Below are 13,923 nucleotides of genomic sequence, written 5' to 3'. Positions count from 1 at the left end.
ATTCCAGGCACCCTTGGCTAAAACAAATATTTTATTACAATAAACTACACAAGACACAATGCAACATACCAAGTTACATTATATTGTTACAAATGGGGCTGGACAGATGTTTTTAAACAATGACAACAAAGAAAAAACTTTATACACATTATTTACTTTATATACAGTATTTACAAACAAGGCGTTTCAGAGGCATAACATTCTGGTCACCCAGAAAACCACAGACTGCTACTAAGCACTTAACTCTTATTATGCCTACCAAGGCCACACTAAAAATGAGCTACCTTCTTACTAAATGTCACTTTATTGGCTATATACAATTTCTTGTATGAGGAATTTGTCTTTTCACACACCCCAACTTTCTCTCCATGAGACACACAGACAGGGAGAGAAGCTTGCTGTCAGAGCACAGGTCAGCCATTTGTATGGCTGCCCTGGAGCCGTTGGGGATAAGGAGGTTAAGGGCCTTCAGAGGCCCAACGTAATAGGATTCCTCTGCTGGTCACGGGATACGAACCAGCAACCTTCCAGCCACGGGCACAGATACTTATCCACAGAGCCACTGTCCCATGTTACAAAGCAATCTGCAAGTAAATCTTTCTCTGTGCACCCTGTATTCCACAAAATAAGTGGGAGCCTATATCCCTGTCCGTAAAATGCGCCCTAATCAGGAAAGATGTTTCTGACTTACCCAGGAAACCCAAATTCCCTAAAACACAGAAAAGCGCACTCTCTCTAATGAATACTTAGCTCCAATCAGGTTTGATTTGGATGATCATGAAGCAGGAGCTCTTGCCTGGCGCAAGCTGCAAGTCCCCACTCTTCTGGACTTCTGTCTGTCCCTGCTTTCCACTAATTGTGAACTTATACTGTGTATTTCTGCTCTGCTCCTTTGCAATTATCATTCCACACCTTGCCTAGGCATACCAAGATGAGCCAAAACAATAGTAAAGTTTAAGGGACCCCAAGACCTCAGCAAACATCCTCTTCTCTTTGAAGTTAGTTATTTAATTCTTCCCAGTGTCACAAACTTTATCTAAAATCTAAGACTTAATTCAGTCACGCAAAGCTTTAACAATGTATTACATCAGAAGAAATGAGTCCTTTTTTTTGCATTCCATTTCTCAACAGGTACATGGCTCCAGAAGTCCTGGATGATTCTATAAATATGAAGCATTTTGAGTCTTTCAAGAGAGCAGATATCTATGCCATGGGACTGGTTTTCTGGGAGATTGCTCGCAGGTGTTCTATTGGTGGTGAGTGCTGGTCCATATCTGTCCGCAGTTTTGGTATGTTGATGTTTTGGAAAGAAAGCAAGAATGTGCATTGGCTGTATATTAATACCAGGTTTCAGTACAGTTCAATATTTAAAAAAAAAATTAAAGGAAGGTTATCCCGTGGCTCTATTTCAGCATGGTTTTGAGGATATAGAAGTGAATTATTCGCTAGTCAAACATTTAAGCTATTAAATACTTATTAGCAGGTATTCTCAATGTAATTGTGGCTCATATTACTCCAACTGTTTTGCTGTAATTGCATTCAACACTAATAGTAGAGGATGCCACAGTGGGTTGAGTTCTGGAACTGGGGTGCTATTTGCATAGTTTCTGTGTTCTCCCTGTTTTTGTGTGGGTTTAAGATGCCGTAGTTGAATCTTACTGTAGAGAAAGTTTGTGTATTTTTTTTTGCCGCTTTTGCTTATTCATCATAATTAGTAGAGATTTGTTACAATAGGTTAAAGAAACAAACTTTCTGCGTTACTCAAGTTGATTTCCTGTTGGATTGCGTTATTAATCAAGATTGTTCGGGAGCAATTTAGTTTGAGAACTTAATTTGTCCACCAAAATTAAGCTTTTACATGTAAAATTATTACTGTGGCCAGCAGCAGATTGTGATCTACTCAAATCAGAAAAAGACAGCATCCCAATAGTGCACATATTTTGTGGTTAATATCAAGTACAAAACGGATCTTTTAGTTTAACTTGTTCTGTATTTCATAATTCTGAGTTGTCTAAATCTTTCTTGGCTCAACTAGCAGTTTAAAAAAATGTGAATCCTTCATGATTTAGTTGCATTATATTGTTAACCAGTTTCAACAAACAAATGCAGTCTTTTGGGAACCGAAAGCGCTTCAGATTAGCATTGCTTGAATGAAATGAAGTGAAATCTGACAGTTACTTTGTCTTCAGGAATCCATGAAGACTACCAGCTCCCTTACTATGATCTGGTGCAGTCTGACCCCTCGGTGGAGGAAATGAGGAAAGTGGTGTGTGAACAGAAGCTGCGGCCCAACATTCCCAACAGGTGGCAGAGCTGCGAGGTTTGTCTTCCGTTTCCTTCCTTGGCATAGAGGCAAAAGACCCTAATTCATACAATGAGGGTTAAACCCGTCGGCTGTTGCCAGAAACTAACTATACATTACTGTACACTAACCTTTGGTTTGTGCAGAATGTTATCTGCTTCAAAAGGAAATACAAAAGCAAATTTATTTTACTGGCATTTTATCTTGGTTATTCATTAAATGCCCATTAATCTTTTTAAAGAAGAGAACAGGAGAACTGGGAGAAAGCTGGGACAAGTTTTTTGGCTGGGTTCTTTTTAAAGGGCACCCTAGAAGAAGGAAGATCAGCCAGTAGATAAAATACCTGTAATCATTTTTGTATGCTTTCAAGAAGATTTATGCCCAACCCCCATCTTCACAGCCAAAACTGTACAGTATGTGTGGGTTTTGTGTATATCTGTAGTGAAATTTAATTACTTGTCTAATCCTATCGGTGTAGGATTTCATAATTGGATTTACCTCAGAATCTCAGTGTGCACCCTTGTAAATTTGGAATTTCAGATGTGCACAGTTTCTCAAGTTTCCAAAACCATTATTGCTGGCAGGCACTTGAAATGTACACGCTCTTCTCACTGCTGCACCATGTGTGCGAAAGATGGATTCACTTTTCTTCTTTATTAGTGTCCTCTGAAACAGACTATAATCAGATGAGACCCAATTCACAATAATAAAATCTGTAATCTAATCTTCTGCTGTGAATTTACAATAGCTGCCAAGCTGTTTAAGAAACAGGGCTCAATTGATTAAATAAACTCAGGAGATTAAATGGACAAGGTCTGACTTTCTCTCTCTAGTGAATAAGTGTTTTGCACAAAACATAAAAGCCTGCGATAATGTATGATCTTACTCTTAACCTGCCATTTGTAAAGCATTATAATGTGATTTGGTAGGCAGTCAACAAACAGTTAAAGAATGGTAAGGGAATCATACAGTGAACAAGTGATTATCTGTTTATGTTTTGGTGCAGAGCACAGTTATACCTTTTCAACATGACTAACACTCCACACCCAACCCAACCGGCATGCTGACTTGTTTTATTCAGACAGTGTCTAGATCACAAACCACAAATGAGACGTGAAAGCAGACAGCAGGAAGTACTATGTTTTTGTTTTTTAAAGTGCAGTACTTGAGCATGAATATAATACTTTGCAGGAAAATATATGATGAGTCAACAATAAATGGCATATAGAATTATCTTAATGCTGGTTAATAGAAAAGGTAGTTTTACAAAAGGTGAATTGTATGTGGAGAGGAAATTTTGAAGCTCAAAATGCCATTTCCTTCAAGAAAGGCAACGTAAGCATTTTTTTAATATGAATAAATTGTTGGCTTCACATCTATTATGCATCATTTCACAATAAACCACCGTCACTTGGAATTTCCAAATTTTCAGGTAGAAAAGCATGTGGAAATGTTCATGATTTTCCAGGCATTCTCAATGTCACTGTTGTTCTACCAAATAGCTTGGTACATTGCCTGTGTGACAAAGCCTTACTCCATTGACATGATTTCCATTGTGTACTTTGTCAACTACATTTAAAGTAGTGTACTTAACTACAGTTAAAAAAGTAGATTGAAATGTTAATTGAGGATGATCTTGCTGTGGACCAGATGCTTCACTGAATAATCTGGCTTTTAAGTGGTAATGTGATTAGTCACTCTTTTTTTTGATTGATAGAAGCCAGTTTTCACATTGTTTATTGTACAGTGCTGCTTGAAAGTATGTGAACCATTCATCTTTCATATGTCTCAAACAATCTTAAATTCATAGTTTCTTCAATGATCCTTCAGGGGTCGCGAGTTCTCCAGGTCCAAGGGCAGAAAAGCAGCCTCAAACCCATGACACTTCCATCACCATGCTTGACTGTGGGGATAAGGTCATTTAGGTGGTAGGCAGTGTAAGGTTTTTACCAAACATGGTAGTTTTGTTGTGGCCAAAAATGTTCAGACTTGTTCTTCCAAAAATGTAAAGGATCATCCAGATGGTCTTTTGCAAACTTAACATGAACAGCAGTGTTCTTTTTTGAGAGCAAAGGTTTTTTCCTTGCTACCCTACAATTAATGCCATTGCTATTCAGCTCACATTGTATTTTTGAGGAATGAACATCAGCTGCAGCAAGAGAGGCCTGGAGGTCCTTGGATGTGGTCCTGGAGTTCTTTTGGACATCCTGTATGAGCTTGCGTATTGCTCTTTAGGATAATTTTAAAGGATGTCCACATCTAAGTAGAGTCACCGTGGAAAATGTAATCCTTTTGTAGACTATTGTACTGTAGACTACTGAATTCCAAAACTTTTTGCAATGGTTTTATAACCCCTCCAGACAGATGAGCACTTACAACACTATTCTTGAGGTTGTCTGAGGTCTCTTTAGATTGTGTCATGGTGTTTTACGCTAACCTGTATGGGTAAGACCAAATTGACTTGATTTGATTGACTTGATTTCTTACTTTATCTAATAGAAGGCTGCCCAAACAGTCCAGGTCCTGGTGATTGGCTCTTTGATTGGCTAATTATTGTATAACCTATTGTAGCTAATGAACCTTACTTTTGCAAAGGCACCGGTTCATATTTACCTATTTCTCTTTCTGTTTCATGCATCAATTCCTCTTAATACACAATACATAGAATTTGTGGATATAAACCATTTCTTTTGTAAGAGTAAGGACTAAACAAGGATTTAATAATAAAAATGCAACATTTAAAAAACTACAACAGGGGTTTCCAGATATTCAAGCAGCACTGTAGCTCCTTTTCATATATCGGCTGCAAACAACAATTAGTATCAGCAAGTTAAATGTAATTTCCTGTTATGTATGACTACTAACATCTTCTGGTACACCTGTCTGATGGTGCTCACAAGCACTGTTCTTATTTTTAGATGTGTCGTTGTGTAAATCTGTATTTCTTGGTAAAGGTTAATGAAACATTTGTTTGTTAATGTCCATATCATGTCAGAATAAGTCAATTATTTTATTATGAACAGATGTTACATATAATAAACAAAACATAGGTTCCTGTAGGGCATTAGTATCCAGTCTTCATGCCTATAGTTTTCCACCTTGCAGCTTAAGAAGACTAAAGTTGAAAAAAAATCCATACTTTCAGCATTTTAACTGGAATTTTGAAACACATACAAACCTCTTAAATGTCCAGATAGTATTCTTCCAGAGTTTTTAATTTGAATCAGTATAGCAAAATTGTGTGCTTTTTCCTGATGGGTGCAAAAAAAGAACCATGCATTGTGTATCACCCAATGTGTGTGTTACAAGTTAATCTGTGGTTAGACTATCTGTTCTCTCTGCTCACAGTATGATATAGTGGAACACAGTGACAGGCTCTAAACATAAAACCATTAGTTCCATGAGTTTTGGTTTCTCTATGCAAGCAGGCTCTCTTTTCCTTGTATAACTGAGAAATTTACCACTTCAAAATTTTGGAGCAAATATGGATCTTTTATTTAAAGCATCCAATAGAAATTAAAAACTGTGGCATCCACATGGTCACAGTCCCAGGTGCTACTTTCCTGAGAGGCTGTGGCTTTCAGCACAGTAACAGTCTACCCTCTCTCCCCCAGGCTCTGCGCGTGATGGCCAAGATCATGCGTGAGTGTTGGTACGCTAACGGAGCAGCCCGCCTCACAGCCCTTCGCATTAAGAAGACATTGTCACAGCTCAGCCAGCAGGAAGGAATTAAAATGTAAACTGAAGGCCTTTGATAAACCTAAGGTTTTATTTTATTTTTATACGTCTTTTTTTTTTGAGAAAAAAAGCATTATTATGAAGGTGGTTTTTCATTTCAACACCTGGGTTGCAATCAGTTGGAAAGAATACTTGTTCTACCTCACCGAGGTAACTGAAGCGGGATCTCACTGCCTTTTTGAAACTTAATAGGAACATGTCTATAAGCTGAACTCTCTCTCTACAGAGACACTACTCCCCCCAGCTGAGTGGGATCCTCTCTGCACACTATGAGCACCTCCTTCTCCCAGGATATTTACAGACTCTGTTGTAGACTAGCTTTATTTTTATTAACGTTTCATCTTGATTTGACAAAGTATTTTATATTTGGTGGTCTTAACGTATAGGTAACAGTGCTTTAAGTAAAATGATTTTACTTGCAGTGGGGGCTGGGCTGGTCAAATCAATGAAGAACAGTGTTAAGAAGGATGGAATTAACTATTCCTTATTTTAGTATCAGGTACTTTATATAATCAGCATTTCCATTCATTTTTGCCTTCAAGAGATGTGGAATTATCTCTGTGGAACATATTGCACCTTTTTCTTTGTGTTTTATTCTACAGATCAACATAAGTTATTTCTTTATGATTTTTGAAGAAAATATGGACATGACCTCATTCAGTCTTGGCGAACATGCTATGACATATGCAATAGATATTTTATATATTACTGCTCTCTTCTAAAAAACCATGCCTTCCAAGACAGGTGTTAACCAGAAAGTGCCACTGCTCTGAATCAGTACCATTCACACCCAGCCAGTGTGAAAAGCCCACATCTTTGCATTAGGTCTTCAGAGAAACTCTTCAGGGTATTCACAGGATGCTGTTCACTGACGGTCAAGACAGGATCATGTAGAGCTTAAGGTCAGGGGTAGCCATGAGCCCACTCTCATGCCATTGTCTTTCTGTTTCATTAACTTGTGCTCCTGATATAACTACAATGGATTTTTAATTTTGTTGTGGCTATTTTAAAATGTTATGCTTAGTTCTCTTACACGTTTCCATTTTTTCCATAAATGATACATTAGATTTTCTTATTGTCATCTAAGATTTTTTAATGGTGGAATCTTTGAAAAGTCACTTTATAAACATAAGTTTTCTTTTTTACATGTTCATATAATTTTTTTAAAGAATTTGTGGTACATTCGAATATAGAAAGTGGATCTTTACTGAAGCCATAGCTTTTCCAGCATCATGTGGCAACCTTTTTTTCTACAGGAATGTACAAAAATCAATCAGCTGTTACAAATGGACTACTTCATATTACTCTGAGAAAGCCTTAAGGGACCAACAGAAGGCTTCAAATTTGTTGGCTTTTTGTAGAAGAAATAGTAGGTACCATATAAAAAAAGTAGCACCAGATTATCAATTATATTTTTGAACAAATTCAGGTACCATATTATCACACATAATCGTGTATGTTTAAAAGCAAAATTGGACATTTTTGTGTGTTTATGTATGTTACAGAAAGAAACTGAAAAGTGTTATCATTCTTTATTTGAAAAGTAATTAACTAATTCCTTTATCCATAGGACACTATGGATTATTGGTGTAATAAGTAAGAATAAAATATCAAAGGTATTTTTTGGGGACTTGTATTGAACACGGATTTTTCCTAATGAGTAGTTGTCAGACTCCAAGTGAATTGTATCCAAAGTTCATACAGGCGATGCCAGAAGTCTGCAACGTTATGAGCAGGTATTGCTGCTGCTTGCTAGGCGAAATCCTTGTCCAGTAAAATTGGGAAAAAATGACAAGCATCATTTATAGTTATTAATGTACATTAGTGAATAGCATTGCTTGAGATGAAGACTGGCAAAGCTTGTCTGTTACTGTATATATACCCAAATTATAAAGTATGCGCTGTTACATCTGGGAATAAGAATAAAACCTCACTTTGCTGATAATTCTTACTATTCTGACAAGACAAATAGTCAATATTGACAAATAATGTGGAAACCATTAAAAAGGGTCATGTTTAAGAATAATGCCTGTATTTTGGTTCAATTTAGCAATAAGTGCACTTCTATGAAACACTGCACGTTCAAATGCGTGGTAATATGGTCATATGTAATGTATTTTTTATTTTGAATGCAATGTAATGGACACCATGCTGCTACAAATAGTATTCTCATTTGTTCAATTTGTTTACAGGAACATTTGAGGAAAAATAGGTTCTTGCAAGCTCACAGATTGGATGTACATATTCAAAAATGCTTGCCAGATTTGTGCCATGAAATTCTATGTTCAAGGTTCATTCTGTGACAAACAGTGACTTGCAAACATAGCGCTGTCTCAGATTTCAATGTGACTCGTTGCCTGTGGTGTATTTTTTTTTTATCAGCTCCAATTCCCAAACTGGACCTTAGTTGAATTAGTAGTTCTTTAAGTGTGGAAGCAGGCAATTCTCAGGGTCAAAGGTCACTACTGGTAATTGATCAAACTCAGCTGACCGAGGAATTTATGCAGAATTATTCCAAAACCATGTCTCCAACTTCATTCAGAACAAAAATGTTCTTCACTGCTGTATTCCAGCTTTTATTTGAAATGTGAATTTTTCCCAGGTAACAGCTTTCATTAAAATCCCAGATGGCGGCATGTTAAAATGACAACTATTTCCTTTAAAATGTCATGGAATGACTCGAAAGAAAATAGCCGTTGAAATCTGTTGTGCCATGCGAATAATGTGTGATTGGTTCCTGTTACATGTTAAGATTGTAATCACCCAGTTGAAATAGACTAAAACTTAGGTATTACATAGTATTGATGTAGAGGTTACTTAAAATGCAGTTCCACAGTATGAAATGCAAGTGTCATAACAAAAGTGAAAACTACCCCAGTGCAGAGGAGATGCATTTATTGAAGCTGTGATCTAGTGAACAAACGTGGAATATTTTTCTTGCAGCTAAAAAATCTAGGGAACTAAGTACCAAGGTCAACCTCAGACCTTTTTATCGGACAGACCATCTCATGAAGTTGATGTCATATTGAGATCATCATAACACCCTGACCCCCCCCTGCATATCACTTCACACATGACGTGTCTTAAATCACCAGCAGCCTTTTAATCGTACAATTCAAGCATACGTCCAGGTGTTTTAAATTGACATATCTCAGCCTCTGTGGGTCTTGCCAATTAGTGGCTTTACAAACCATGCCTTCTGCTGCTCTGCGGTTTTCGCAATAGGGGAATTTCTGAGCCAACCCTTAGCTTTCCGAGTCGGGAAAACTTGAACTTAGTTTGGGAATTGGACCTAACTTTTTCCCATAACGAGTTCACGGTTTCCTGTCACCTGCTGGCACCAGTGCCCCTTTTGATGCCATGCCTCATGATTTTGTTTGCCACTCCACAGTGTGGAGGAAGACATGGGCTAACAGGTGTAAAACATTACCAAACATAAAAAGAGGTGATCTTTTTTCTTCATGGTTTATTTTTTAAGCCCTTTTGCGACCTCAAACCAGAGACCAAGTTCCTGTTTGTTACAAACAGTAGAGCACTTAATTTGGAAAATGTAGAAGACTAAATGTTATAATTGAAATTAGTTGAAGATGACAGGTTTGATAAAAGTGGAAGAATGGGTGATGTTTCACTCATTAGAAGGTGATCCCGAGTCATCAATTGGGAAGTATCAGGGTGAAAGTACACTTAAGAGAGCTAGGGTTTTTCTGCTCCCATTAACTTTAAAAATCACATAACACCATGAAAACTATTCCTTTTGTTGGCATTTTGAGCGTGGTATGAAAATAAAGCTGAAGCGCTGCTCATACTGCCTGGTGACTGTGCTCTGGTGTGGGTCACAGAAGGGTGTGATTTATTTGGGGGTCAGCTGAGGTGCTTTTCACTTGATGAATTTGGCTGCTGTTTTGAAAGATAGGTGCAGGCAGACGAAAGCTTTCACATTTTAGTGCCTAAGTTTGACTATTTTAATTGGCCTTTTTTCTGCCTGAGATGATACCCTGCATGTGATTGAATTCTGATGTTTGCATCACTTGCTTTTAAAAAATAGGTTAAAAAATACCTCTTCTAAAGACCAATGTATTTTTACCTCAATGTATATAAAGGATTTATTTTCCAGGTTTGCAGTTCTGTTTCTGTGGAACACTAAATTGAAAAAAAAAATTGTCAATGATACTTACATTGTGTTGTGTTTTGTATTGTGCCCAAATTGTAGTAAGTAAGTAATTATATTCCTCTTTTTACCATAACCTCTGTTTGACTGCTTTTTGTCCAAAATGTTTATGCTTTAAGAATGTCAGCATCTGTATTTTGTATATTTGATTTTTTTTTCCTTTCTTTAAGTGGTCAATATGAGGATGATGCAAAAGAAAAACCCTTCTACATTAAGTTCTGGAACATGCTTTCCCTATTTTTTTTTAATTGTATGCATTGGCTTTTGCAGTGTACAAAAGAATGAACAATGAAGATAGGAAAGTAGCTTTGAGTGATGCTTATGTTAAGATCTAACCTAGTACTGTAGAAAGTGAATAAAAAGATGAGTTTCCTTATTTTATTTAACTGTTTTGCTTGCTTTCCATAGTTTCATTTTACACTGATCTACAGTGCCTCTGTGTTCCCAGAGAGCCTCCCTGCAATGATGCTGTGATAAAATGGTGAAAGCCAGTAATGGTCCCACTTGGAGAGCTCATCTGTTTCACCAGCATTGTGGTGAAGTTATTAATAAGATAAGAGAAAAGATCACTTTATTGGTCATATACAGTTTCTTGAATGAGGAATTTGTCTTTTTCGCTTCCCCCAACTTGCTCTCCATGAGACACACAGACACAGACTGGGAGAGAGGTTTGGGGTTAAGAGCCATTTGTACAGTGCCCCTGGAGCAGTAATACTGCAATTAGCTGAAATACTACTTTGTTCTGAGTGTAGGTCATTCTTTTTAGTAGTTCTTCACGAGCCTTTTGCAGAAATAATCTAAATTTAATACCATTATTGTATCTAAACAACATCAATTAAAAAAGTCCTTTGCCACCTTGTAGTGATCTCACAGATGTTAAAATGCTTACAGATTGCTTGTTTTTTTGTAGCCTGAAGTTTTATATATTTTTTGCATTAGGCGCTTTTCACCTAATTTCAAATGCAGTCCTATTGTGTTAATAGTTTAATTATTTAACATATTTACATTTTTATTGTTTTTGTACATTTATTTGACAGATTAATTTATCCTTAAACGTTTTAGCTTAGTCCTCCCCATGCTGTACATATCCTCAGGCCATACATTTCCACACTCTGATCTTCGGCTTTCTGGGTTGTCTTCTTCTACTGTGTGAGTTGCAATTATATGAGCTATCTCATTTCAGAATATCTTAAATTTGGTCTATTCATTGACTCCAAGAAGCATTTGGTGGCACTTATGATGAGTTACCTCAAGACATGTCATGTTTGCAACAGCTGAAAGTCTTTCTTGTTTCACAGTATGGGCCAGATATGATTGCTGTAGCACTCTTGCCTCTCTCAGGTTACTTTGTTGGGTAGCTTAACATTCCTCAAGGATTTGGACCATGACTGTATGCAAAAAAAAATGTTTTCCCAGGGAATAAGGGTTAATTCCAGACAGAACACAGCAACCATAAGAGTAACAAAGATGTGTATAAATTCTTTTAAGGGAGTATTAATATCTGTGATCTAAAATAGCAGTACAATAATCTTTGGTTTTAAACAGGTAAATGTTATGCTTTTGAAATAGGGATGATTTAAATGCATGCAATGTGCAACCGGTTGTTTTGATTGATTTGCAGTATTACAATTGTGCCTTGCTTTTCAGCCATGAGATAAAAAAACAGTGCACATCTGATTTTTACTCTCAAATGTAGCTGCCAAGCTGGAAATGTTTCCCATTCCTCTGACAGAATTAGAACTACACTTTTCATTGTCTGGTCAATTAAGTAGCAATGTCACATTTACATGGCTGCTAGCACTGCAGCCTCAGATGTCCAAGGTCCTGTATTCTGACATGGAGTGGCTGTCTGTGTGGAATTTGCATGTTTTCCCTATTGGTATTATTTTTGCCAGCTGTTCAGTTTTCTTTCGTTCGCAAAAACATCCCAGTTGTCCACTATGAATTGTCAATTTAATCAAAATCAGATTGTCTGCAGGAGGGTTAAGGGGAATTAATTCTTAGCGGGGATTGTTTCTAGTATAACCACTAATGCCAAATAGGGCGAATAGCCTTCTCTTTATTACCATCGTGGTGTTCTGATGAATTGGGATTGGTAACACAAGACTATTCCTTACACTTTTATAGTGCCTTTTTGGACAAAATAAGTGATAAGCTAGCAGTGATATAACCAGTTGCTTTCAGAAATATTTTGCCCTGAGAAATAGTATGGAGGTATTAGGAGGAAAATCTCATTACAGGCTAGTTGTGCAGTGAAGACATTAACACGTAGAATTGTTTTTAACCCAATAATCAGTTAGAAAAGGCAACTGAATTAATTCAGTGTGATGTATTTTTAATGATTTTAAAGTATAAAAGTATAAGTATATTGAAGTCAACCTTTTAAAAAGTGTTAAAGAAATAGTCCTAACTTGAGAAATGAACACCTAATTCAAAAGAGTAGATGTCTTCCACCAGTTTGATTGGTAAACAAAGTTAATCTTGAGAACAGTTCAAAACCAGGGGGTTAGCCAATGTACAATAAAGTGCTTAACATGGTAACTGCAGTGTGTGCTAGCTCTTAGTTATGGTTTGACAATTCATTGTACGATTGTGACCTGTGATAGCTGTTAGGTGATCATCCTTCTGTTCATAGATTCCTGTTGGATTCCTTTGCTGTTGAATGTTATACCAAATGGCTGCTCTAATGTTTATTTTTCCTTTTAAATTGCCCATGGATGAATAAATAAATTGAATGATGAATTACTTCAGGACCATATTGAATTATATACAGTAGCATAAAAACCTTAGAAGCTGTGGTTTTAGATTACATTGTTTAATTAGATTGGTTGATAAATGGGAAGATCGGTAATTCATTAACAAGAAGACAGACTGGAGATGTGGTTGATCTTGAGTTTTGAGCAGTGACATATTCTGGCTTTGGAAGCCTCTGGAGTACTGAGCAGGTACGTAAAGTTGGAGGGGTTTGTAATAATGTAATAAGAAGGAATAGAGGTTTCTGTAGGTCTTACATTCTTTCAAAAAAAAAGCCATGAAGGAACATCTGTGTTTGTAATTATCCAGGTACTGACGAGAGAACAGTCAAAGATGAAAATGTTGGTTTAACTCGTTTTAGTCTTTGACCCCTGTTTTTGATGGCTTTGTTCTTTTTTGGAAAAAAGAAATTTTCCAAAACCAGTTCTACAGTGCTAACTTAATAGGAGCCCTTGAAAAAGATAAAATGATTATTCAGAGACTGTAAATCAACAGGATTGAACTTGCTTTATCATATGCATCTATATAGGAGCTCTTTATAGGAGATTAAAAAACCTTTTAATTTTATCTGTTAATAGAAATAGTATAGGCATATATTTATATGTCGGAGTAACATCTTTATTCATACAGGTGTAATTTTACCGCGAAACATTTTTTTCCAAGTAAGATGAAAACTGACTTGGAAACTTATTTTGACTGATCCAGTTTTCAATATTGACCAGTTGTGTGTGCAGAGTAAGGCTAAGAGGAGGCTTTCATTCAGAGAAGCCAGTAGGGGGCGATGCTGTCTGCAAAAATCTACAGCAATACAGCAGAAGTACAGTATGTTTTTTCTTCTGTTCTGAAATGTTTTTTTTTTCTTTGCACTAGTTTTCAACAGCAACAAAGCACGGATAAACTATTATTGTCCAAGGCCTGGCAAGAAAGTGAACAAGGCTGTCTACAGTGAAGTTAAAAATGA

At 36.7% G+C, this 13,923-nt stretch overlaps 1 protein-coding gene across 1 annotated transcript in view; it reads left to right on the top strand.

The window, feature by feature from the left end:
• The window catches only part of tgfbr1b (transforming growth factor, beta receptor 1 b), a 58,518-nt gene extending 47,929 nt beyond the window's left edge, over positions 1-10,589 (top strand). The window contains exons 7-9 of the mRNA XM_015354479.2: positions 1,132-1,256; positions 2,190-2,320; positions 5,917-10,589. Coding sequence (XP_015209965.2) covers positions 1,132-1,256; positions 2,190-2,320; positions 5,917-6,042 — 382 coding nt within the window. The 3' untranslated portion in view covers positions 6,043-10,589. The remainder of the gene's footprint in view (positions 1-1,131; positions 1,257-2,189; positions 2,321-5,916) is intronic.
• The last annotated feature ends 3,334 nt before the right edge of the window (positions 10,590-13,923 follow it).

This window comes from Lepisosteus oculatus, chromosome 6 (assembly GCF_040954835.1).
Source record: "Lepisosteus oculatus isolate fLepOcu1 chromosome 6, fLepOcu1.hap2, whole genome shotgun sequence".
Taxonomy (NCBI): Eukaryota; Metazoa; Chordata; class Actinopteri; order Semionotiformes; family Lepisosteidae; genus Lepisosteus; species Lepisosteus oculatus.
The sequence above is the reverse complement of the archived record's forward strand: the minus strand, read 5'-3'. Positions and strand labels throughout refer to the sequence as shown.